This window comes from Myiozetetes cayanensis, unplaced genomic scaffold, assembly GCF_022539395.1.
Source record: "Myiozetetes cayanensis isolate MyiCay16 unplaced genomic scaffold, myiCay2020 scf30, whole genome shotgun sequence".
NCBI classification, from domain to species: Eukaryota; Metazoa; Chordata; class Aves; order Passeriformes; family Tyrannidae; genus Myiozetetes; species Myiozetetes cayanensis.
The window spans coordinates 4160930-4185976 of record NW_026087522.1 but is presented as its reverse complement, the minus strand read 5'-3'; the positions used below and the strand labels follow the sequence as shown (position 1 = coordinate 4185976).

General features: G+C 53.0%; 1 protein-coding gene across 1 annotated transcript in view; it reads left to right on the top strand.

The window, feature by feature from the left end:
- Positions 1-25047, top strand: part of RNF43 (ring finger protein 43) — a 56303-nt gene that overhangs the window by 18989 nt on the left and 12267 nt on the right. Inside the window, 4 exon segments of the mRNA XM_050325984.1 lie at positions 19158-19280; positions 23251-23325; positions 24687-24818; positions 24905-25006. Coding sequence (XP_050181941.1) covers positions 19158-19280; positions 23251-23325; positions 24687-24818; positions 24905-25006 — 432 coding nt within the window.

Sequence of the window (25047 nt, the reverse complement as noted above, 5' to 3'; positions counted from 1 at the left end):
ACAAACCGTTTTCCACCTTTTTGCTACCTGTCCACTTTTGCTCCCTGTGCCCTTTTCCATATTTTAACATGCTGAGATAGTGTGACTGTTACCATATGGGCTGCTGGGCTGTAAGTGTGCCATGGATGGCATTTTCCAGTCCTCTTTTCCCAAATATTTCTAATTTCATCTGCTTTTTTGGGTAGGGCAATATATATTTATATATATTTATATATATATTTATATATTTTTATATATACACACAGTGCACACCAATAGTGTGATATTTTCAGAAAAGGCTCCAGAAACCTCTCTGAGTTTAATTAACTCTTTTAAAGTCTATAATCTTGGCTTTACAGCTGGAATGATTGTTTTCCCAGGCACATCCCTTTGTGCTCCCTGATACTGAGTTTCACCTCTCTCCTATCACAGAGCCATTAAAGCAGCAGTTGGATGTGTGGCTGATCCCAGCTGATGGCTCCTTGCTGAAGGACTTGCCCTCCTCTATTTTCCCTAATTCCTGCTTTCCCCCACCCCTGCTTTCCATGTCCTCCCTCACTTGCTGTGGCCCCCAGGCCTTGTGAGACCCTTTCCCAAATCTGCCCAACTCCTTAAAACTGCAGAAAATGCTCAATTTTATCTGCTGTGATCATTTTTCTGATGTTTTCATAAGCTAAGTGAGCTCATGGAGAAGTCAAGGATGGGACAAGCATTGGGAATGCATGGCCAGGAGCAGGGGAGGAGGTGGGAGCTCTTGGCATCCCCAGCAAACCGTCCACCGAGCAACCTGAGGTCCTGCTTGCAAGCCTTCCCAATCAGTCTGAGATGGGATAATTTGCATTTGGAGATTTGGATAATTCCAAAAAAATATTGTTTCATCTGCAAATTTTGTCACCTCATTAATTTCCCCCTTCTCCAAGTAATTTATGGCCGTGCTGAAACGCTCTGCATGGGAACTTCCTGCCTCCCTCCGTAGCGGCCCAGGAGGCAAACAATTCATTTAGCTTTTTTTTTTTTTTTTTTGCAAATATTTTTTGAGTGCATCTTTCATTCCCTGAGTTATTTGTTGGCCACAGAGACTCACTAATAGGCTCCCTGTTTCTGATGTGTTGAAAAAGGCTTTATTGTTTGTATGGGAGCCCCTGGCATGTTCTTCTCTTTTGACCAGTCTCCTTAACTTGTCAGAATTGCAGCCCTTGCTGCTCTCAGCCTTTGGATTTGAGCTCCACTTTTCAAAGGTTGCCTTTTCCTTGGGGTATTCTCCTTTCCTTTATTGTTCACTGTTGGGCTTTGGGGTCCAGCTCAAGTCCTGGGCTCCATGGTGTAGGTTTGCTCCGAGCCTCTGGCAGGAGATCTCTCGACAATTTTTGGATCCCCCAGGAACATTTTACCTTCTCATTTGCTTTCTATAATGTTTTTTCCTTATTCTTACATTTTAATGTAAGTAATGAGAGTATATTTTTATTTATTTGTTTGTTTGTTTATTTATTTATTTAATCCTTTCCTAGAAATAGGGGAATTTGAATATATAATGGGCACTATTAAAGAAATAAACTGTCTTCAGCCAAACCCCCTGTGCCCCATTCAGAATTGCATCTACCTTGGGAGGTTTCTCCCAACTGTTCCTTAAAGAAGTTGATGAAGTTACCAAAATCTGTGTTTTGGTCAGACCTCAGTAGAACATTTGCCTGTATGGCCATGACTGAAGACACCCATTAATTATGGGCTGCCCAGGGAGGTTTGGAGTCCCCACCTCTGGAGGTGTCCAAGGAAGGACTGGAAATGGCTCTCAGTGCTCTGGGCTGGGGGACAGGGTGGGGATGGGGCACAGGGTGGACTTGATGACCTTGGAGGTCTTTTCCAGCCTCAGCGATTCCATGATTCTGTGATTAATGATGTGCTTTTCTACTTCTGTAACCTTCCTCACCTCCCTTTGCCTCTCCTGGTCTCTGGCATCACCATGGATCAGTGGTTGGCTGGTAGCTTTAATGCTTTTTTCCATAGCTGCATGGAATTCCAACCCAGAGGTCTTTGGAACTCCTTCATGCAATTAAATTTATATTAATGCATTCCACTGCATTATCCCTGTATCTCTGGTGTTATAACATCCTCTGGATTAACTTCCTTACCTTGAATTTCCCAGGTGCTTATGAAATGAATATTGTAATTTGAAAGCAGGGATTTTGGTTTACCCATCTTAACTTCAGGTTTGGATTTTGTGGTGGCAATAGAGGTAAATATTTATATTTTGAGATATACACAGATGTATATCTGTGTGTATATGTATGTATGTGTACCTAGATAGATGTGTACACATATATGATATATATTTATTCATAGAACCATGGAATCATGGAATGGTTTGGGATGCAGAGACCCTGAAGACCATCTTGTTTCCACCCCCTTCTATTAGACCAGGTTACTCCAAACCCCATCTAACCTAGCCTTGGACACTTCCAGGGATTACTGACACACAGGGCATTCTTTCATGCTGGATATCAGTGCAATATCCAGGATTTTAGGTGCAGGAATTCAGAGTCAAATTTGATACCCAGATTCCAGCTAGGGCTGCATAAAACCCGACACACCAGAATGATTTCTGGGATCTGAAGGAGCAGTGTGGGGGTCACTCCGGGCGTTCTTTGGGAAGAGCAGCGGACTGGGAAAGGCTCCTCGGAGTCACTGGCCCAGAGCTTGAACCGGGGACAGACAGAGGCCCTGCTGGAACATCTGCAGAGCTATTTAATCTGTGCAGATGTTAACAACAGTGTTAGGCAGCAACATGTTTCCTCTTGTTGTGCCGGGGTTGGATTCCGTGTGCGCACAGCCTGCCACGAACCTCCCGCTCCCCTGCCAGCCCTCCACACCAGCACAGCTTTCCCGAGCCTCAGGCACCACAAGCTCTGACTCATTTGCTTAATATTCCTCTAATGAAACTGCCCAGAGCTCTGGACCTATTCTCCTCCAAAACAATCTTCCTCCTCCCTGTTTTTTCCACACCCTTCACTTTCTTCTCACCTCCTGTCACATTCCTGGTGGGGCTTAACTGAGCTCCCTGGAGCATTTCCTGCCAGGCCCCCCCTCGTGTGCTGCCAGCACAGTGGGTGTGAGGTGGCACAGGAGGTATCAGGTGACCTTTATAGTGAAGCCAAGAGGGAGAGAAAGAGCCAGGAGAGTTCCTTCAGCCACGGTGTGATGGGGAGGGGGGAATGGCCATCCCAGTCTCCCCAGCTTGGCTCTGGAGCAGGACCACTGGGATCTGGAACCTGCACTAGTTACAGGGCATCTTTCACCCAAGGGGAGCTGGCACCAAAGGATGGGAATGGCAGAAAAGGCTGGGAAGGGGAAAATTCCCCCCAGAGCTGGCTGGGTGGGCTGGAGGGCACTGGGATGAGCAGACCCCAAACCCAGGGGCTGCCACCAGAAATAACCAGGGAGCAGCTGTGGGAACTCTTCAAGGATGACAAGAGGGAGCATTCCTGGAGTCCTGATCTCTTGATTTCCGGACCTGAAATCCTGGGTAGCAGCCCCAGGCTGCTCCAGGGAAACTCTCCAAGATGATTTTTCTCTTTTCATGGAATCTGCATCTTCCAAGATGTACCTGAGGCTCCTCCCAGGCTTCTCCTGGAGACTTTTCACATCTCCTCTAGGCAGGTGGTATCTCAGGTACCATCTCCCAGAGTCTTTTCATCTCTGATTTAGGCACTGAATATCCTGGGTTGCAGTCCCAGGTTCCTCCAAGGAAGTTACCTGAAATGATTTTTCTCTTTTCATGGAAACTGCATCTTCCAGGATGTAACTGAGACTCTTCCCAGGCATCTCCTGGACTCTTTGCACATCTCCTCTAGGGAGCTGAGATCCCAGGTAGCAGTCCCAGATTAGTCCAAGGCACATACCTGAGGGGATCTTTCTCATTTGAAGGAAAATGTATGTTCTGGGATCCACCTGAGCCCCTTCTCAAGCATTTCCTGGAGTCTTGATCTCTGATTTTAAGGACTGAGACCCCAGATAGCAGCCTCAGGCTGCTCCAGGGAATCTTCCCAAGATGTTTTTGCTGTTTTTGTAGTAGCTTTATATTCTGGGATCCACTTGAGACTCCTCAAGTACCTGCAGGGAGGGGGCAGAGGATGGCCCAGGCTCTGCTGGGGGGGCCCAGCAATGGCACAAGAGGAACGGGCAGGAACCGATGCCCAGGAAGCTCCAGCTGGACAGGAGGAAGAACTTCTTCCCTGGGCAGTGACCCAGCTCTGAACAGGCTGCCCAGGGAGGGGCTGGAGTCTCCTCCCTGGGGATATTCCAGAGCCCTCTGGACACGATCCTGGGCCGTGTGCTCTGGGCTGGCCCTGCCTGAGCAGGGAGGTGGGACCAGTGACCCACTGGGGTGCCTTCCAGCCTGACCCATCCTGGGATTCCAAGGGGTAAAGGGAATGGCAGACATTCAGCACACACTCAGTGGCAACGCTGAGGTCCAGAAATGGGAGTGTCACCTCCTTCTCCCTGCCCCACATCCACGGGCTTTGCTTTCTCCTTGCTCCAGTGCTGGCACTGAACGTTGGGAGCAGCAGGACAGCTGGGATGCAGATCTGAGCCTGGATATTTTACATAAATATTGTTAATAGTAGCACTGCATGAAAGACCTGTGAAACCCAATAGCAGAGCTGTGTGGTGGGAGTAGAGGGAGAAAGGAAACACATTTAGGGGTCACCAGCACAGCCATGGGTTTCCCTGTACGTGGGACACAAATGTTGTTGGAATGGGTTAGGGTTGGGTTGGACTGCTCGGGATGGCACAGCTGCATCCAGAGGTGCTGGTGGGCCAGTGGTGTTGCATCCCAGGATGCAGAGGTTGTCAGGGGGATTTCAAACCCTTTCTTAGAGATTTCTGCATTGTTAGTTGGGGTTTTTTTGGCCTGTATTTATTATTTTACTGAAGTGCAAAGGACATTGAAGGACTTGGGGAAGAAGGTGGGGCTGATCCAGAGCAGGGCTGGCTGCCCAAGAAATGATGCTTCTTCAGAGGGCTGGAAGACACAAAACCTGTGCCCTTGGCTCCTCAAGCTCAGTGCTGATTGCTAATTACTTGCTCCTGAGGAACACAGTCCTGCCCAGTTTGCAAAAGTGGTGCTTTATGATCCCTGGGATTTCTTTTTACGAGCGTTGCTGTGGCATCTGCAGACTGGTTGCAGCCAGGGCTGGCTGTGAGCAGCAGAGGATTTGGAAAATATCAAATAATAGGTGGGTGGATGTCCCTGCCCAGGTTTGTGGTGAGTGGATGGAGGATTTCTGCCTCCTGAGCAGCTCTGGAGGATGCACAGGGAGGTTTTGAGCAGTGGGAGGGAAGGATGTGTTTTTGGGTGGATGATGGGGCTGGGGAAGGGCACAGGGGACAGAGAGGGAGGCAGGATGGGCCCTGTGGGGCAGGTGGATTGGGAGATGATGAGCATGAGGTTTGGCTCTGTGGAAGGAGCTCAGTGGGGTGAGGAGGGCAAGGTCTGTCCAAGGGTGGGGCAACCCTGGATGTCCAGACAGACACAGTGGGGAAGGAGAGGCTGGAAAGCAGAGCTGGGAAGGGGCCCTGGGGGTCCTGGTGGGTGCCAGTTGTTCCTGAGCCAGCAGTGCCCTGGCAGCCAGGAGGGACATCCCTGTCCTGGGGGCATCAGGGAGGGGATTGTCCTGCTCTGCTCTGCCCTGGGGCGGCCTCACCTCAACATTGGGGCAGTTTGGGGGGACACAATGGAAGGAGAGATTGAGCCATTGGAGAGTGTCCAAAGGAGGCCACGAGGATGGGGAAGGGCCTGGATTTGAAGCCGTGTGAGGACACTGAGGGCACTTGGTGTGTTCAGCTGGAGCAGAGGAGACTGAGGGGAGACCTCCCTGCAGTTCCAACTGCCTGAGGAGGGGCAGAGGAGGGGCAGGACTGAGCTCTGCTCTGGGGGGAGCAGGGACAGGCCCAGGGAATGGCTGGAGCTGTGTCAGGGCAGGCTCAGGGTGGATCTCAGCAAAAGGTTCTTCCCCCAGAGGGTGGTTGGCACTGAACAGGCTCCCCAGGGCAGTGGGCACAGCCCCAAGGCTGCCAGAGCTGCAGGAGGGTTTGGATGATCCTCTGGGGCACAGGGGGGGACTCTTGGGGCTGGGCCTGTGCAGGGTTGGACTCCAGGATCCTTGGGGGTCCCTCCCAGCTCAGCACATTCCATAATTCTGGCATTCTGGGATTCTGTGCCTCCTGGGTGCAAACAGGAGGAGTGAAGCCATTTTAGGTGCACGGTGCAGGAGCTGGAGGCTGGTCCTGAACCTTCCCTTGTGCTGGCAGGGCAGGGGCTGGTGTGTGTTGTTGGAGCTGCACACACAGAGCTCTCCTGGGCCTGCAGCCTGTACAGACAGGCCTGTGCTCCTCAAAGACAGGGATCGGATTCTTGCCCTCCGGGGGTTTCCAGCCAGCTCGAACTTCAGAGGAGCCCTTTCTTTCTCCTGCTGTTCACGCCCTGCAAAGAATTTTCTATCAACAAAAGAAATTGTTTTATAATCAACTCGATGTTCATCCCCAGTCCTGGGATATGAAAGGGGTTGTGAAGGACCAGGGAAATGGAGCCTGGAGGTTGTGGGAGTAGGGGACAGCAGCCAGTGGAGCAGACCTGCTGGGATGGGACAGATGAATTTTGGGGGTACTCCAGAGCCAGTGAATCCCTTGGTGCAGATCTAGGTTGGACAAAATTCCAGCAAAGGAATAAACCCTGGAAAGAAAGGGTTGGGGGATGCCCAGTTCATGCCTGTACTGAGAATCCTGTTACTTCTTCAGCTTCTGTGACTGGATTTCAAGTCTCTCTTGGGTGCTCCATCAGAAGAAGATCCTTGAAACGTTGGCTGCAGCTTGGGCTGTACCTCAGAGCCAGTAGTGTCAAACTCAGGAGGATTCTGTTTTCACACTGTTGGTCATTCCAGGGAAAAACCAGTCCAGTTAAACCCTACTTGGTGGTACCCCTGTTGTGAGTCTTCTCTGCAGAGGTGGAGGAGTGGGATGTCGTGGGAGCCTGGGGAAGTCTCATCAGCACCAAGTTCAAGAGCTGTGGGACAACCTGGGGAAGGAAGGAAAGAAGGAAGGAAGGAAGGAAAGAAGGAAGGAAGGAAGGAATCTTTCTCCCTGAAGAAGACACGGACTGTGGGGTTTACAGTGCAGAGTTTGCAGAACTGCAGCACAGGTGGGGGTGGCAACAGATTTCTGTTTGTCCCTGCCGGTGGAGGTGCTGGAGAGGGGCCCTGGCACGCAGCTGGCCTTGCAGCTGGGAAGGACAGATGTCATTCCTGTCCTCAGGAGTGTGGAACACATGTGGTCGGTGGACAGGCTCCAAAACACAGCTGCCACCAGCATCTCCTGGAGCAGTTGCCCATCTGCCATCATTTACGAATGGTTTATGGCGGGAGATTGACAGCTTCCCATTTTCATCACAGAAGGTTCCTCGCAGTCTCCTCTGGAGTGGTGGGAATATCAAATATTTCCAAATCCCTGTTTCCAATATTTCTGTGCAGATTAAGGTCTCGTTGGGAACTCAGGTCTTGTAGTCCTACCACGAAGCCAGGAACTTCTCTGTTCTTCCAGGCTATGATGACGTGTTACGTTTTCAGCCTCTGAACCTAAAACTTTCTCAAAGCTCAGGAAGAGCTGGAGCTCAGAGAGCTGCAGCTTCAGGTTGCTGAGGAACATCATCAGAAGAAGGGCCTCCACTCTCAGGACACATGGAACTGGGGCATTGGTAACCTCAGGCTCAGCAGGAGAGCTGTTTTGAGTTCTCTGACCGTGCTTGAGGCTTTGGGAAAGCAGCTGTTGTGTCCCTTTGCAGTCTGAGTATCCCTGCCTGGGTCTGCAGTTGTGGATTCAATATTTTTTAAGGAAAGATGGAAGTGTGGGCTGGCTCAGGAGCTGGACTCAGTTACCTGAGTGGTTTTCTTGGCTTCCCTGAATGTGGTGAGTTTGGAAAGGAATTTTTTTGCGCTTACGAAAGGCGGTTTTTAAATGTCAAAGTTGAAAGTGCTTTTTCTTAGTAAGAAAAAAATCCCCACCAAGCCATCCCTGAGCATCTGGGCTGAATCCATGGCACCTTGTGGAAGGCTTTTAGGGCTTGTGTTGTATCTCCCAGCCAGGAGCACACACTGAGCAACACAGCCTTTAAGCCGTTCCTATCTAATTGTTTGGTTACTTAACTTTAAAACGACCACATCCACATACCGGGAGGGATTGCCACATCCCGGGGCTCTGCAAGTGTCCTTTGGCACTCGATTTACAAGAGCTAAATAGCAGTGGGGGCAGTGGCCAGCTGGCCACCGAGCAGGAAGCTGAATGACAACGAGAATAAATAGTGCTCCGTGGAGCTGGAGTGTCTGACAGCGCCGGGAGCCGTGGGGATGGATCAGCCTCCAGGATATTCCCCACGGAGAGGGCACAGCGCTGATGGCCAGGGGAGCAAATAGCACGTGGATTCATCCCCCCTCCCTGCAGACAGCAGGAGCATTGTACTGCCCACTGAGCCTTGCTGGGGAGGAAGGAATGATTGATGCAGTTGTAGAGAAGCCGCATCTCTCAGGTTTCCAAAGAATAAGAAACAGCCATCCCTGGACAGATCTCTGGGAGAAGCGCCAGTGTTTGGGAATTCCCCAGCTCCCGGTAGCGGGAGTGATTGATGGGAGCTGGGAGATCCTGGGGTTGGTGAGTGAGGAGGAGTGTTTGGGGCTGTCAGGCTGCCCACGCTGCGAGGGGAGCTGTGATGAACAGCGCTGTCATCTCAGCTGTGCCGGAGAGCGGCTCCACGGACACGGCACTGGAGCAGGGAGGGGGGGAGAGCTCAGGCCAGGAGGAGTGGGATGGAGGGGCTGTGCCACTCTTCATCTCAGTTGCATTCAACAAGGAAGGTCACTGCCAGACTTTTTTAGGGTTGGAGGATTTGAATGCTCCTCCAGGAAAATGCCACCCCCACTACCCCACAGCAGTTTCACCGAGTCCCAAAATATGCTGAGTTTGAGGGACCCCCAAGGATCCTGGAGTCCAACCCTCAGCCCTGCACAGCCCCAGCCCCAAGAGTCCCCCCCTGTGCCCCAGAGGATCATCCAAACCCTCCTGCAGCTCTGGCAGCCTTGGGGCTGTGCCCACTGCCCTGGGGAGCCTGTTCAGTGCCAACCACCCTCTGGGGGAAGAACCTTTTGCTGAGATCCACCCTGAGCCTGCCCTGACACAGCTCCAGCCATTCCCTGGGGGCTGGCCCTGGTCCCCCCAGAGCAGAGCTCAGTCCTGCCCCTCCTCTGCCCCTGCGCAGGCAGTTGGAACTGCAGGGAGGTCTCCCCTCAGTCTCCTCCAGCTGAGCACACCAAGTTTGTCCAAGTTGACCTCAGTGGTTTCCTGACAAAAATACCTGTGAACAATAATGACTTGTTAATGATTTATCCCTGTGCTCCCAAGTGCTGCACTGATTCCAAATACCACAGGAACCATCGAGACCGTGCTCTGCAGGCTCTGAGGTTTTGGCCACAATGGCTTTTTGTCCTTCCCCAGTGATGGGGATGTTGGTTGCATGAGAGAACCAAGGGCTTGGAGCACTGGGCAGTGTAAATGCACATTGTTCAGTGTAAGGTTAGGGAATACTGGTGGGAGAATCGAGTGGACTGGATCAGGGGAGAAATCATCTGAGCTGCAATCAAGGATTGGCCCTTGCAGGGTTTGCAGACAGTCATGAGCAGACACTTCAGCAGGTTCCCCGTGGTAATGTTGATGCCAGCAAGGCACAGCTCACCAAGAGGTTGGTTTCTGCCAAGAGAGCTGCAAATCCACATTGTGTGGACCAGGCATGGCTCTGGAGATGGGAACTGGGAGAAAAACCTCTCTTCTTCCTTGGAAGATGGGCATCTGCTGCTTTCCCAGGCCATCAGAGCAGAAGTGTGGAGCACAGAGGGATGAGGTACAACATCAAAAAGCTGCTCCCTGTGCTTCCAGTAACCAGGCATGAGAGAGGGAGACTTCCCTCCTGGAAGCAGGACTTTCTCCTTTCTGAATGTCTTTTAGTCTTAACTACTGTGGCTCCAAATGTCCTCATTATCCCAGGGCTCATCCTTCTCTTGGATGTCTGTCCCCTCTCAAGGGGACAAGGGTTGATGAGGGCTGGATCCTCCAGTGGAGGTGATGTCCCACCTCACCTACTTTCACTGCCTGAAATGGGCTGTGAGCAGCTCCCTTCCCTTTCCTTGGAGTGAAAAAGCTGGTGGAGCTCAGTCAGTCCATACCCTTTCAAAGGAAGTTTGCTCAAGTTATTGGTGGCCTGGAATCAAGACAGTGGGTAGAGCATCTCCAGCTGAATTGCATTCTGTTGAGCAGGGAGGTTATTTCACTTCCTGCCCTCTTTCCTGCTCTGGGCAGGCAGCAGAGATGCCTGAAAATGGAAATTTTCTCCACCTTTTTGGCCTCAGCCTCTTTAGTCCTGGGCCAAGGATCCCGGAATCCTAGGATGGGTCAGGTTGGAAGGCACCCCAGTGGGTCACTGGTGCCACCTCCCTGCTCAGGCAGGGCCAGCCCAGAGCACAGGGCACAGGATTGTGTCCAGAGGGCTCTGGAATATCCCCAGGGAGGAGACTCCAGCCCCTCCCTGGGCAGCCTGTTCAGAGCTGGGTCACTGCCCAGGGAAGAAGTTCTTCCTCCTGTCCAGCTGGAGCTTCCTGGGCATCGGTTCCTGCCCGTTCCTCTTGTGCCATTGCTGGGCCCCCCAGCAGAGCCTGGGCCATCCTCTGCCCCCTCCCTGCAGGTACTTGAGGAGTCTCAAGTGGATCCCAGAATATAAAGCAATGAAAGAAATTTTCAAATAAAAAGAAATTCTACCTTTGCTGTTCAGACTGGTGCCACCACGTGTGGCCACGTGTTGTGTGGCTTCTAGAGGAGCACGTGCCCGTGGGAAGGGGGAGGCTGGAAGTGAGGCAGGACCCAGGCACCCCATCCTTGGTGCCTCCTGCAGCAGCCCATGAGCTCAGCATCCCCAGGAGCCCGGAGCTGCATTCTCGGCATTCCTACAGCTCCTTAGATGTCAGTGATGTCATCGATAGCAGCCAGGGAATTGCAGATCCCAGAGGGCCTGAACTCATGTCTTAGCAAGTAAGCGTAGGAGGAACCAATTTCTGCAGTGTACTGCACTGTACCAGCAAGTTTTATTGAGCCAAATCACAGCAAATGTATTTGCATCTACATTTCTGTCTCCTGGCAATGCTACAACATCCAGCAAGTGGGACACTCGTGTCCTCCACCAGCCCCTCTCTCACCCCTGGTAAAGGAAATGACATCTGAACCATAAAACAACGGGAGGCTGGTACAGTGTGGGATTGAAAAGCAAGTCATTTATTCCTTTAGCTGTTCAGTCTTTTGCCCAGGACCTGCTGACATCCAACTTTCAAGACAGAACTGGTACCATGTGAAGGCATCAGCCCTTCTCTGGAAAGCGTCCCTTGGAAACTCCATCTCTTGAGAGCCTGTGAAAGATATGCTTTTATAATTTTTTTTTTTTTTTTTTTTTTGTACAGGACAAAAAGGCTTGTTTGGGGAACGCAGGAGCAAAATTCTAATGTAAATTTTCATGCTCTTATCACGTGGCTTTTTGTACCAGGAGCTTTGGGATGATGGCACCCCAGCACTCTGCAGGCTCCTGGTAGGCATGGGATGCATCAGCTCCTGCTGCTGGTGTAGCTGGGAGTTTGAAACCCTGGAATGGAGTGAAGCAGAGGTTTTTAACAATGGTTTGGTGATACTACCACAGCACAGTGTGCAGATGGTCTAGTGGACAGTATTAAATAGCATTTTACAACCTAAAATTTGGTGGTGAGGGGGACTGATGGGCCATGAGGTACATTTCTGTCTGAAATGGAGATGTTAATTTTGTTTTTCTAGCTGCACTTAGGAAGTTGCTTCTGAGAGAGCCTTCCAGGGGCAAAGAATGGCACAGAGCTCCCCCTCTGCTCTGGCTGAGCCTGCCCAGGTTGCCGTGGGTGCAGGACCACGGGCAGGACGGACCCTCCTGTGCAGCTGCGGAATTTCCTGCTCAGAAGCAGTTTGCTGTGTAGCCTCAGTGCTGCTTGAATGTGGCTCTGTGTTACTCAGCTGTAATTAGAGCAGCTTGCCAGTTCTTGATTTCATCCTTTCGCTTCAGCGGGATTTCCAGACCTGGTGCAATCTGCCCCAGAGAGCTGGGGCTTGCTTCCCAACCCAAATCTAGCCAGGCCCTATACCTACACCTGCATTTTTCCAGCTACAAATAACAATGGAAGCGATTTTATCTAATCTCCCACCACCTGGTTTGTTCTTGTCCGCACTCTGAGGCACGAGGGTATTGAAAATGCTTTTTGGCAGGAGTAGTTTCAAAGCTGTGTAACCACCAGCGTTAACACAACCACCGTGTGTGAAGAGCGAGGCACAGACGGCAGCGACCTCGTGGCATGGGAGGAAAGCCTGGGCAGCCAGAGCCTGTGGGTTGTGTGGTGTCCTCGAGTAAAGCCTGGAAGGTGGCTCAGCGAAGCCCCTGGTGATGTCCTGCAGGGAGGAGCCCACTCTGGCTGCACCCACGAGGGGCTTTCGGGACCGCTCGGGTGCCGCTGCCTCTCTACGTGACTTGGCACCCAGACCCCGGGACACCTCGCCAGGGGCAGATCTGTGACTTTCTAGCTTGGGTTTCACGACGGAGCGCCCAAGGCCCCTCCTCTGCGCCGGCATTTCGGCGCTGCGCTTTGGAAGGACTCCAGGCCAGCAGTGAAGGGCTCTTTGATAATATCTGACGGGCGGGTAAGAATTTTGGGCAGCAGCCAAGGTACACATTGCCTGTAATCGTTAACTCGGTCTGTAAACAGTTCAAACGGCACTGAAGAGGCCGTCAGTTATTACATTAGGGGAAAGCCTTTCATGTGCCCGCCCGGCAGCCGGAGCCGCCGAGCCCCGGCCCCTGCCGAGCTGCTGCGGCTCCGCGGGCCCTGCTCGGCCGGGCAGCCAGAGCCTGACCTTCAAACCTTCCAGATCGTCGCTTTCCTTTTGTTCTGCACCTGGGCTCGGGCGGTGCGGCCCGGGGATACGCGGAGGGGAGGGGATCGGGCATCGCTTCATCCCCCCCGGGGTGCCGCGCCAGCCGGGGAGGTTCAGGGGGGCTGCCCCTCCATCCCGAGCCCACCTGTGGCTTTGTCCTGGGCTCCCTCCTCCATTCCAAGCCCATCTCCAGCTTTGGCTTTGCCCTGGGCTCCCTCCTCCATCCCAAGCCCATCTCCAGCCTTTGGCTTTGTCCTGGGCTCCCTCCTCCATTCCAAGCCCATCTCCTGCTTTAGCTTTGCCCTGGGCTCCCTCCTCCATCCCAAGCCCATCTCCTGCCCGCAGCTGTTCCCTGGTGAGCGCAGCTCCATGTGCAATCCTAACAAGTGTCTCACTCGTGACCAGGTGAAGCTTCCCTGGACCATTGCTGGTTTCTCCAGGAAAGGCCAGAAATGGGAGGTCAGGTCTATGTCAGGGCCCTGCAATCTCCAGGCACTCGTGGAGGTAACACTGCTGCTGAGCTTCACCTTCAGGAGAGTTCTGGAGAATTCCTTAGCCCACGTGAACCTCTGGAGAGCCCTCTGCTCTCCTTCCAGGAGCAGCTCAGCCCTCCTGGAGATGCTTCAGAAGATGTTGTGGCCTAATTTGTCCCCAGAAGAATTCCCTTGTCAGTCTTTGCTCTTCTAGATATTCTTTCTCCTTTCTAGAAGAGCAGGAATGCTCTTTCTGGCATCTACTTTCAAGGCTTTAACTTTGAAACCCGTTGTGATTGAGGAAAAATACCCCAGTGATCTGAGTTTGGGTGAGTCTTTGTGTCTGGCCAGTCACTGCAGAGCCGCTTTCGGGGTCAGAGCTGCCTCCTGCTTAACAGATGAGTTGTGGAAGTCCTCCTGTGTCTGTGCTCCTCCTGTGTCTGCGTCCTCCAAACCACTGTCAGCAGAGAGCAGAGGGTCCTGTGCAAGAGGGTCCTGTGCAAGAGGGTCCTGTGCAAGAGGGTCAGTGCCACTCAGTGGCAGCATCTCCCGGAGTGGGGGCTGGCTGAGCCCCCTGAGGTGTGAGAGGTGAGCAGGTCAGCATGGGTTGGATGCTCTCCCTGGATTTTGAGTCCTGACTGCCTGCAGTGTGCTTGGAGGTGGAGGAGCGTGAGCTGTTCTCCCGTGACTTGGGCCAGCTTGCCTTTACTTTCATTTAGTGGTGTGAGTCAGGGCTGACCAGAGAACCTCCTGTGCCTTTGATACTCCAAAATGGCTGTGTGGACCAGACAGAGACGGTTTAACCAGACATCGTGGTGGAACTCGGCCAAAGATTTCCTTGTCTGCCCGTACACCCCTCGTGGTGGCGAGGGCAGCAGGAGTGGCACCACTGCCCTTGTGTGGGACCTCTCTGTCCACAGGAGAGCAAACTTCAGCAGAGCTGAAGTGGTGTTGGTATGAGATGTTCTCCAACCCAATGGCCACGCTCGTGCAAATAGAACCACAGAATCATTCAGGTTGGAAAAGCCCTCCAAGCCCATGGAGTCCCCCCTGTGCCCCATCCCCACCTTGTCCCCCAGCCCAGAGCACTGAGAGCCACCTCCAGTCCTTCCTTGGACACCTCCAGGGATGGGGACTCCAAACCTCCCTGGGCAGCCCCTTCCAGTGCCTGACCACCCTTTCCATGGAGAAATTCCTCCTGATGTCCAACCTGCCCCTCCCCTGGCACAGCTGAGGCCGTTCCCTCTCCTCCTGTCCCTGTTCCCTGGGAGCAGAGCCCGACCCCCCACGGCTCCCCCCTCCTGTCAGGGATTGCAGAGCCAGAAGGTCCCCCCTGAGCCTCCTTTTCTCCAGGCTGAGCCCCCCCAGCTCCCTCAGCTGCTCCTGCTGCTCCACCCCCTTCCCAGCTCCATTCCCTTCCCTGCACACGCTCCAGTCCCTCAATGTCAGGGAGTTGTGGAGAGCGATAGAAAAGATCCAGACTTCACCTGAACCACCTAACCCTGCACGTGAGGTAATCAAAGACACATCCCTCTTGGGTTCAGCACTTCTCTTTGTTGCTCACCAGCTTAGTAATGAAAAGGAGACGGAAACACAGTCACTGATTGATTAGGGACTGATTTGTTGTATCAAAGCCTCGGGCGCTGCTGACCCTTGAGACAGGCCAAAGGTGGGGGAGCTCATGAGCACATGTAAGGGCACAGGCACAGGAGTCTTGCACTGGCACCCTGTAGGTCCTTTGTCTCCTCTTCCACCTCTGGCCACTCCTTCAGGGGACTCGGATGGCTGTCTGAGCTGTTTGCACGTTGAGGTAGGACCTGAGTCTCTCTAAGAATAATGCATCTGTTATCAGTGACCGTGTTTGTCTGTGACTCACATGTGGGTAAGGTGTGTTTGCTCTTTATAACAGCTCTTGAAACTTCATGTAGGCACATTAAAAAGCCCCATATCCTGATCCCCGAGCTTCATGCCCAGCAGCCATGGAAGTGGCAATTTGTCCTCGGGCCCCTTGAAACATTCTGCCATTCTCTTCCTTTTCCAACCAGCCATTTCCATCTTCTTCGTGGTTAACAACCCCTTCATCTCCCTGCCTCATCCTCCCATGTCCTTCCAGCACTTTTCAGCTCTGGCCCCTGGCAGCATCTCCTGTACCTGTGGTGGTGTCCTGTCATTCCTACTGCTGTGTCTGTGGGTAGAGAGGATGGATCTTGGTGTCAGAGGGGCTTTGTTCAGCTGACAGAGCTGGAGAGTTAAGATAAACATGGCAAGAGCCTCTCTTTTCCAGGAATAAAGGCATTCACACAACATGAATCCCAGAATCACTGAGGTTGGAAAAGCCCTCCAAGCCCATGGAGTCCCCCTGTGCCCCATCCCCACCTTGTCCCCCAGCCCAGAGCACTGAGAGCCACCTCCAGTCCTTCCTTGGACACCTCCAGGGATGGGGACTCCAAACCTCCCTGGGCAGCCCTGCCAGTGCCTGACCACCCTTTCCAGGAAGAAATTCCTCCTGATGTCCAGCCTGACCCTCTCCTGGCACAGCTTGAGGCCGTTCCCTCTCCTCCTGTCCCTTGTTCCCTGGGAGCAGAGCCCGACCCCCACGGCTCCCCCTCCTGTCAGGGATTGCAGAGCCAGAAGGTCCCCCCTGAGCCTCCTTTTCTTCAGGCTGAGCCCCCCCAGCTCCCTCAGCTGCTCCTGCTGCTCCACCCCCTTCCCAGCTCCATTCCCTTCCCTGCACACGCTCCAGTCCCTCAATGTCAGGGAGTTGTGGAGAGCAATAGAAAAGATCCAGACTTCACCTGAACCACCTAACCCTGCACGTGAGGTAATCAAAGACACATCCCTCTTGGGTTCAGCACTTCTCTTTGTTGCTCACCAGCTTAGTAATGAAAAGGAGACGGAAACACAGTCACTGATTGATTAGGGACTGATTTGTTGTATCAAAGCCTCGGGCGCTGCTGACCCTTGAGACAGGCCAAAGGTGGGGGAGCTCATGAGCACATGTAAGGGCACAGGCACAGGAGTCTTGCACTGGCACCCTGTAGGTCCTTTGTCTCCTCTTCCACCTCTGGCCACTCCTTCAGGGGACTCGGATGGCTGTCTGAGCTGTTTGCACGTTGAGGTAGGACCTGAGTCTCTCTAAGAATAATGCATCTGTTATCAGTGACCGTGTTTGTCTGTGACTCACATGTGGGTAAGGTGTGTTTGCTCTTTATAACAGCTCTTGAAACTTCATGTAGGCACATTAAAAAGCCCCATATCCTGATCCCCGAGCTTCATGCCCAGCAGCCATGGAAGTGGCAATTTGTCCTCGGGCCCCTTGAAACATTCTGCCATTCTCTTCCTTTTCCAACCAGCCATTTCCATCTTCTTCGTGGTTAACAACCCCTTCATCTCCCTGCCTCATCCTCCCATGTCCTTCCAGCACTTTTCAGCTCTGGCCCCCTGGCAGCATCTCCTGTACCTGTGGTGGTGTCCTGTCATTCCTACTGCTGTGTCTGTGGGTAGAGAGGATGGATCTTGGTGTCAGAGGGGCTTTGTTCAGCTGACAGAGCTGGAGAGTTAAGATAAACATGGCAAGAGCCTCTCTTTTCCAGGAATAAAGGCATTCACACAGCATGAATCCCAGAATCACTGAGGTTGGAAAAGCCCTCCCAGCCCATCGAATCCACCCTGTGCCCCATCCCCACCCTGTCCCCCAGCCCAGAGCACTGAGAGCCACCTCCAGTCCTTCCTTGGACACCTCCAGGGATGGGGACTCCAAACCTCCCTGGGCAGCCCTTTCCAGAAAGAAATTCCTCCTCATGTCCAGCCTGACCCTCTCCTGGCACAGCTTGAGGCCGTTCCCTCTTGTTCTGTCCCTTGTTCCCTGGGAGCAGAGCCCGACCCCACCTGGCTCCCCACTCCTGTCAGGCTGAGATTTGGGGAAGACCAAGGGAGGAGGATCTGGTGACTGGGGTGTCCCTGTGGCTCTATGAACCATCACCCTCCTTGTCCAAAGCCCTATTAGTTCTTTCCTTCACTTTGTTGTCCTGGGTTTTTTACCTGGCTCTTTTTTTCCGACAGGGGAGTCAGGATTATCAGTCTGCCCTCCCCTGCCTCACTCTCAACTTCTGCAGATTCAGTTTGGTATTTGCCACCTGCATTTTTTCTGGGGTTGTGGTCCATGTAGTGATGAGTTATCCCAGTTTAGTCCAGGATTTTTCTTGAGCCCTTTGGTGAACACTCCCTTGTCCTGCTCTCTTTTTCCATGCCAACTTTTTGGGTTGGTTATAACATTTTTCCTGCCACTTCAGATCAAATCAAATTTTGACTCATCCCCCATGAAGGAAGGGTGGGAAATGCTCTGAGTTCCCTTGCAGAGAAAACTGAGGACTCTCTCCATGTCCTTTCCCAGGTGTCCCTGGTGAACAGAAAGGGGAACAGAAATATTTTAAGGGTTCTTGAGGGGAAGAAAAGCAAAAATATCTATTTTCTATGAACATGTTTGATTCAGTGAGAATAAATAGGCTCAGACTGGAGCAAAACTGACTCCAGTGAGGTGTTGGAACATACTTTGCAGTGTGGAGGAAGGGAGCCCTGGAGTGGGTGAGGAGTCTCCCTTTCTGGAGGTCTTGAAAACAGGTTGAGCAAGTGTCTCTCAGGAATGTTTTAGGTCTGGCTGATCCTGCCTGCAGGCAGCAAAGCGGGCGAGGTGACCTCTCAGGGTCATCTTTCTTTTTCTGCTGTTTTATACTCGAAGCTCCCAAGTGGGAATCTGGCACCTCTCCATGCCTGGTTCCCCAGGACCTCTCCTTGTGTTTTCTGCTGCTCAGGGTAAGCTGGGAGTGATTCTGGGACAGGCTGGTGTGAAGGCAGTGGGTCTCATGGGAATAAAGTGGGAAAGGTGGCAAGGAGAAGATAGAAAAGGGAAAACCAGTATTTTTAGTGGGGGTGCTGTGGACAGAGAAGGTAGAAAATAGAGGTGCCATAGGGTGAGGAAACAGGAAAGCTAAAAGTGTTGATGAAAGGGTATGAACTTTTACTTTAAAATATTTTCCTTTCCACTGAAATCCTTCACTTTCACTTTTGTTTTAAGCAGTCACAGAGGTGATTAGGAGTTGGATACAAACCCACAACCACAGACAGTTGCACTAGACATTTGAACTAGCTGGTCTTTAAGGCCTCTTCCGACCCAGCCCATGCTGTGATTTTAGGATATGATGATTTTAACTTGCTTTTATGGCTTTGTAAGACCTGTTCTCGTTTTGATGCCCAAGACTTGGTGCTACCAAAGGCAGCACTGAACAGGCTGCCCAGGGAGGGGGTGGAGTCTCCCTCATGGGGGAGATATTCCAGAACCCTCTGGACACAATCCTGTGCCATGTGCTCTGGGATGACCCTGCTGGAGCAGGGAGGTGGGACCAGTGACTGTGGCCCCTTCCAACCTGAGCCATTCTGTGACTCTGAGTGCAGTTTGGGATTGGAACTCCACCTTTCTCTGGGACATTCTCCTCGTGAACCAAAACTTGGACAGGTTTTTGTGGCATTCAGAGCCTCACTGGCTCAGGCAGGGCCATGGGGTGTAGAGGGGTGGTGATGCTCAGTGCAGGGGGATCTTACACCTCTGGGCAGGTCCAGAGGGTTTGCAGGGTGGGCTTGAACCCCAAGATCTGAGTCTCCTTTGCCTTTGTCCCGCAGTCCCACCCGCTCTCCCTGTGCAACACCAGTGAGGATGAGCACACCGAGTCGGGATTCATCACCATCGTCAAGCTGGAACAGCCAGACCGGGATCCCAACCCCTGCCTGTCCCTGGCTAACAAGGTAAGTGCCAAAATGCCCTGACTGGCACCATCCTGGGGTGTGAAACCCATGGTGCAGCAAAGAGCAGGAGGAGGCAGCAAGGTGGGAAAAAGCTGCTGGAAGGTAGAGAAAAGGAAAAGGACAGAGCAAGGTCCTTGGCAGAAGGAGTCCTTTGGGAGAGACACTGTGCCAGCCATCCCCAACACCCATCTCTCCATCTTTTGGACTGCCTGGCTTTGTGAAAGGTGTGAAATTCCCCCTCTGAGCTCTGGGTTGCTCAGTCCTTATCCCAACATCCCTTATGCTTTACTTCCCAGCAGCCTTGTGCCCCTCCTGCTTTGCTCGATATCCCGGGGAGGGATTTGTGCTTCTCTGTGTCCTCTGTCCTGTGGGAAGACGTGGACACAGAAAGCATCCTCTGTGCCTCTCTCTTCAAAAATAATCCTGTAACACTTCACTGGATGAGGCACCAGGAGAATCAGGGCTGAGCAATGAGGCAAAAGCAGAGCAGTGAACTGGTGGTGGGTCATAACTCATGAACAGCTCAGGCCCCTGGGAGATCTCAGAGGTCTTTGCATTGGGGACCTCAGTGAAACCACAGTTCCTGTGCCAAAATCTGATCTCACTGGTCCAGTTCTCTGGTAATAAGGAAGTCAGATAGGAATGAGGGTCATTTTAAGCCTTAAAATCTTTGTGTCTCTGATAAAGCTGCATGGATAAGGCAAACATTGGCTTTTCCTTTTGATTGCCTCTGTACTGAATGTTGGGCTATTTTCCACAAACACTGCACAAATATGAAAACCCCCTTTTTTAGCTCTTTCTGGCTTTACCTGGATTGTATTTGGGGGATGCCACCTCAATGCCTGCTCTGTGCTGGGATTGGCGTGGTGGGGATGGGGACAGGATCCTTTTCCATGTCCCTGCAGCTCAGCTCAGCAGGGAAGGCAACAATGGGAACAATCTCTTGCTCCTGCACACAGGGATTGATTTACAGAGGCTGTGGCAGCGAAACCAAGGGAAGGGATATGATGCCATGATGGCTTTGCCACCCCAGCGCTGCTCCCCCCAGCTGTGTGGGCAGCCAGGCATCGGTGCCCATCCCTCTCTGGGTTGCCCAGCCTGAGTTTGGTTGGCTGCTGCTCTGGAGCTGGTGGCAGCTGTCCATAACAAGAGTTATGGGCATGCTGGCAATCCCCAGACACCTGGAAAATGTCCTGGTCCCACCTGTGGGTGTAGAGATGCAGGTGGGATAAAGAGGGAGCCCGAGGGCTTCCAGTGCAGCTTGTGGCACAAGAGAGAGGGCTCTGCAGGTGCCCCAGGGAGCACAGCTGGGGGCTCCAGCTCTCCTCTGCCCATCCAGACATGACCACCATGTTCAGGTGGTCCCAGGCTGCCACATGGATGCCCCAGGATGCAGGGAATGGGGGAGGAATGGCTGTTTGGTCAGTGCTGCTGCTGGGGGGGGGGGTGAACAGGAGGGAGGAGAAGCTGCAAAGACTCAACTTCCACTTCAGGACCTAAAAGGCTTAAAAACTTTGGGCCAGGATTTGAGCAACCCCGTCTAGTGGAAGGTGTTCCCTGCCCGTGGCAGGGGGTTGGAATGAGATGAGCTTTAAGGTCCCTCCCAACCCAAAACATTCTGGGATTCAAACTTTTTTGCTGGCTTTTTCCTTCATCTTTGAGACTGATCCCAGCACTGGAAGTGCCAGTGTGCTGCTGAGTCCTGGGATCAGCTGAGGAAGGCTGGCACAAGGAGGACAAGACATGGTGCACTGCTGCTGTGTGGTCATCCACCTTGATCCCTTCTCCAGGACCACTCACCCTCCAAGGCAAACAAACCCCTCAGTTCATTGCCACGTTCACAACCCGACAGAGGGACATTTCACTGGCCATCAATCATCATGGCTCCATTACCACAGCCAAACCCAACAGTGGAGTTTGAGAGCCAGCTGAACATGACATTGGATGCCATCCTGCAGGTGTTCCTGCTCCAGGATCTCTCCTAGGGAGGCTCACAGCTTTTCTCCCACAAATAGGAGTAGTTTAGCCATGAAATACAGCAGATGGCCATATGGCCTGGCTCTGCCTTGTATCTTGCTTCCTCCACCCCCTGCAATTCTTGTCTGGCTGCTTCTCCATCCTCCTGAAGCTTCTGCCAAGCTCCTTCCCTCCAACATCACTCTGATCAGAGAATCACAGAAGGGCTGAGGTTGGAAGGGACCTTAAAGATCATCTCATCCCAAACCTCCTCTCCCACCATGGGCAAGAATGCCAAGATCTCTTCCTCAAAATCCCTGGACCATTCTTCTCCTCAGGAGTCAGAGCTGTGGGATGTGGTTGGCTCTTGCTGGAGCAGGAGCCTCGTTTTCCCAGCACGTGTGTCTTGTGGCAGAGCTTTGCATGTGGAACTGCAGCCCTGTATCAATGATGATAAAAATAGCCATGTGCAGAGTGTTATCATAACCTCTGCTTCAGCTGTCACCCAGCCAAGCCTGCACACGGCCAGCCTGGCACGAGGAGAGCTCCACCAGCCACCTGAGGCTCCTCTCTGCTTCCTAAATTCGATCCCTGCCTCAGCATCCAAAGCTAAAAGCAGCAGGGAGGGCGTCTGGGGAGAGGAAGACATGGAAAATACCGCTGAGATCAAAGGGATTTATTTTTCTTTCTGGTGCATCATTTATAATTTTGTTTGTTTGTTTGTTTGTTTGTTTGTTTGTTTTCTGAGTGAACCATTGATTGCAAGTCTGGTTGGCAGAGCGCTGTCAGCTGTTGCTGAAAGCTCTGAAATCATCCTGTAAATACATAATTTACACCAAAAGTGTTTCAGTCCTCAAAGAGGATCTGTGGCTGAAGGGATCCAGCACAGAGACAGCAAACACAGTGGGCACAGCCCCAAGGCTGCCAGAGCTCCAGGAGGGTTTGGATGATCCTCTGGGGCACAGGGGGTGACTCTGGGGGTGTCCCCCTGTGCAGGACTGAGGGTTGGACTCCACGATCCTTGGGGGGTCCCTCCCAGCTCAGCACATTCCGTGATCCTGTGACTGTGGGAGGGATGGAGCAGATCCCGCTCAGCCGCCTCTCTCCGTGCTGGGAATGCCCCATCCCTGGGCCCAGGCGGCTCCCTGTGTTTGATATTGCAGCTGGGAAGCGGCAGCTCTGACCTCTGGCCCCCGAGCTGGGGTTTGGCCCTGCCGAGGGTGAACTGCTCCCTGTTTGCACAGGCTCGGGCCGCAGGATCAAAGGGCTCCGCCTGAGTAAGAGCGGCCCAGCCCTGCGTTCTGTTCACGTTCCATCTCCCCAGGCTGCCTCTGCCTGCCCAGAGGGCTCCCAGGGCCAGCTGGGAGGAGGTGGGTGACCCCACGAGGTCCTCAGGCGGTGAGCTTTACCTCACCAGGGTGGCATGTGTGCTCGGCTGGGTGGGTCTGTGAGCTGAGCTGTGGAAAGACATCTCGCTCCTCATCCAAGAGCAAATCTGCAGCCCGGGCACTGCCTGAGCTTCTCCCTGAGGGGGGCAGGGACAGGACCAGGGAGAGCAGTGTGTATGGGAGCCAGGCCCTCAGACAGCCCAGGGCATCCAGAGGAGGACAGTGAAGATGCCCCATAGTGAGGGGTGGGATATGTGGAGGATTCTGCTGTCCTGGGATGGGAAGGTTGTGTAGGTCAGCAGATCCCTCCCCAGCAAATCCAGCTCTGAAGCAAAGGGGCACATGGCACGGACAGCTGGGGAATGTTTAGGTTTGTGTCCTGCTGTGTCTGCAAGGCCACCAATTCATCTCCACAACCACAGGGAGAAGGAGCCCCAGAGCTCTGGCAGGAGCGGGCACTGCGGCCCAGCACAGGCACAGGAATCAAAGTGTAAATGGTTTCCTCAGTCTAAGCAGGTGGTTCTTTCCCTGCAAAGAGCCCGAGAGGCAGACATGGATCCAAATGGCAGGTGTTGACACAGGGGACAGTGCAGAGTGTCCACTGAAGCCTCTGTTGTTTTGGACAGGCGAAGCTGGCAGGGGAGCGTGGAGCCCGTGCGATCCTTTTCGACATTACTGACGATGAAAGTGCTGCTGATCAGGTACAGACCCCATTAATATTCTCAGCTAAACCACAGTGCTCCTGTCCCATCCCAAAATGGGTCCATCAGGACCCACCAGCCAGCAGCAGAAAGTCCCAGATCCCAACTGGTGTTGGATGTTGGCTCTTAGCCCACTCACCCTTGAAGAGCCTGTTCCTCTTTCCTGCACTCCAGGGCACATCCACACTCTCAGAGGACATTGTCTGGTCAATTGAGCTTTTCTGCCAGGAGCTTCTTGAGAAGTCATGGATTTCCCAATTCCATCTACTCCAGACAGCCCAGTGTACCTTCAGGGAAAGGTGACTTCTCAAGTTCTCAAGCCCAAGTCACAGCCCTCCCTGCAACAACTCTTGGTGCAGGTTTAGAGACCTCCAAAGGTCCCTTCCCCCAGCATTGCTGTAATCTGTGGAATGGATTCGGTTCCCTATCCAAATAATCCAGGGATAATGAAAAGCATCCAGCATTTGACTGAGAACAGACAGGAGAGCTGGTGTCTGAGCTTATCCAAACTCCGGGCTGACTCCATGCTGGATCCATCCCTCCTGGCTCTTTGATGCACTTACAGATTAATTTCTGATGCCAGAGAAAGGCAGCAGTGAGTGCAGGTCCATGAGGTGATGCCAGGGTTGCTCAGATCCCAGTCTCTGATCCCTCTGAGCCTCCGATCCCACTTTTCCAGCTTCCCCATCTGGGATACCACAGCCAGGAGTGGCAACTCTCAACAACTCAGACTCTGCAGCCTCTGTGGTCTTCACAACCATCTGCACCTCCACTCACATTTCTGTCCCCAGACCCAGGCACCCACCTCTGGGTGCCCCCAGGTCCCCCCAGAGCGTGGGAAGTGGTCAGTGGGTCCGATGGCCACCCTGGTCCAGGTCAGTGTGGCAGGGAGTAGGCTTGGACAGCTGCTGAGCCAGCCCGTGCCAGTATGACCAGGAACAAGCAGAATGTCCTCAGGGAGGAGGGGAACTGGATGGGTCTCTGAGGAAGAGCAGAGGAAGCGTTTCTGTGGGAGGGCAGCGCTCGGCAGTGCTGTGGGCACTTCCCACAGGGAAGAGGAGACACCAAGAACTTCTGCACAGGGGCTTGAAGAGGAGCTCAGGAGACACCAAGCAGTGTCCAGCTGTGCATGAGGAGGCACCAGCAGGGAAAACTGAGTATTTTCCCAATGCTAGAGAGGAGTAAAAGAGGAGAAGCTTCAATCTGATTCATCCTAGAGGGACAATGCAGATCTAGGGGAGCAATCCGTCCCTGAAGTGTGTGCAGGAAGCATCAGGAGGAACCAGACGTGCCTGGGGGACCAGGATTGCCCTTTTCCAGGCTGTTCTGGACCAGCTCTCACTGTGCTTGTTCCTTTGCAGCTGAGGAAGCCCAGAGGCCTGAGCCAGCCTGTGGTTCTGATCAGGGGCCACGACGCCGAGCTCCTCATGGGTGTGGTGAACAAGAACAGAGAGGCCCACGTGAAGATTGAGGTCAAGGAGCCACCAGCCTGGGTGAGACACACACCATTCCCACTGCAAAGCCTCTTGATCCCAAGTCTGCCACACAAGGGTAATTTCTCTCCTGTTTTATCCAACAGCCAGACTATGACGTGTGGATTCTCCTCACCGTGGTCAGCACCGTGGTCGTCATCGTTTTGATTTTCGTTGTCCGCACAAAGTGCCAACTGAACAGGACTCAGGTAGGGACCTCCTGGAGCAACAGGAACACACAAAAGGCAGC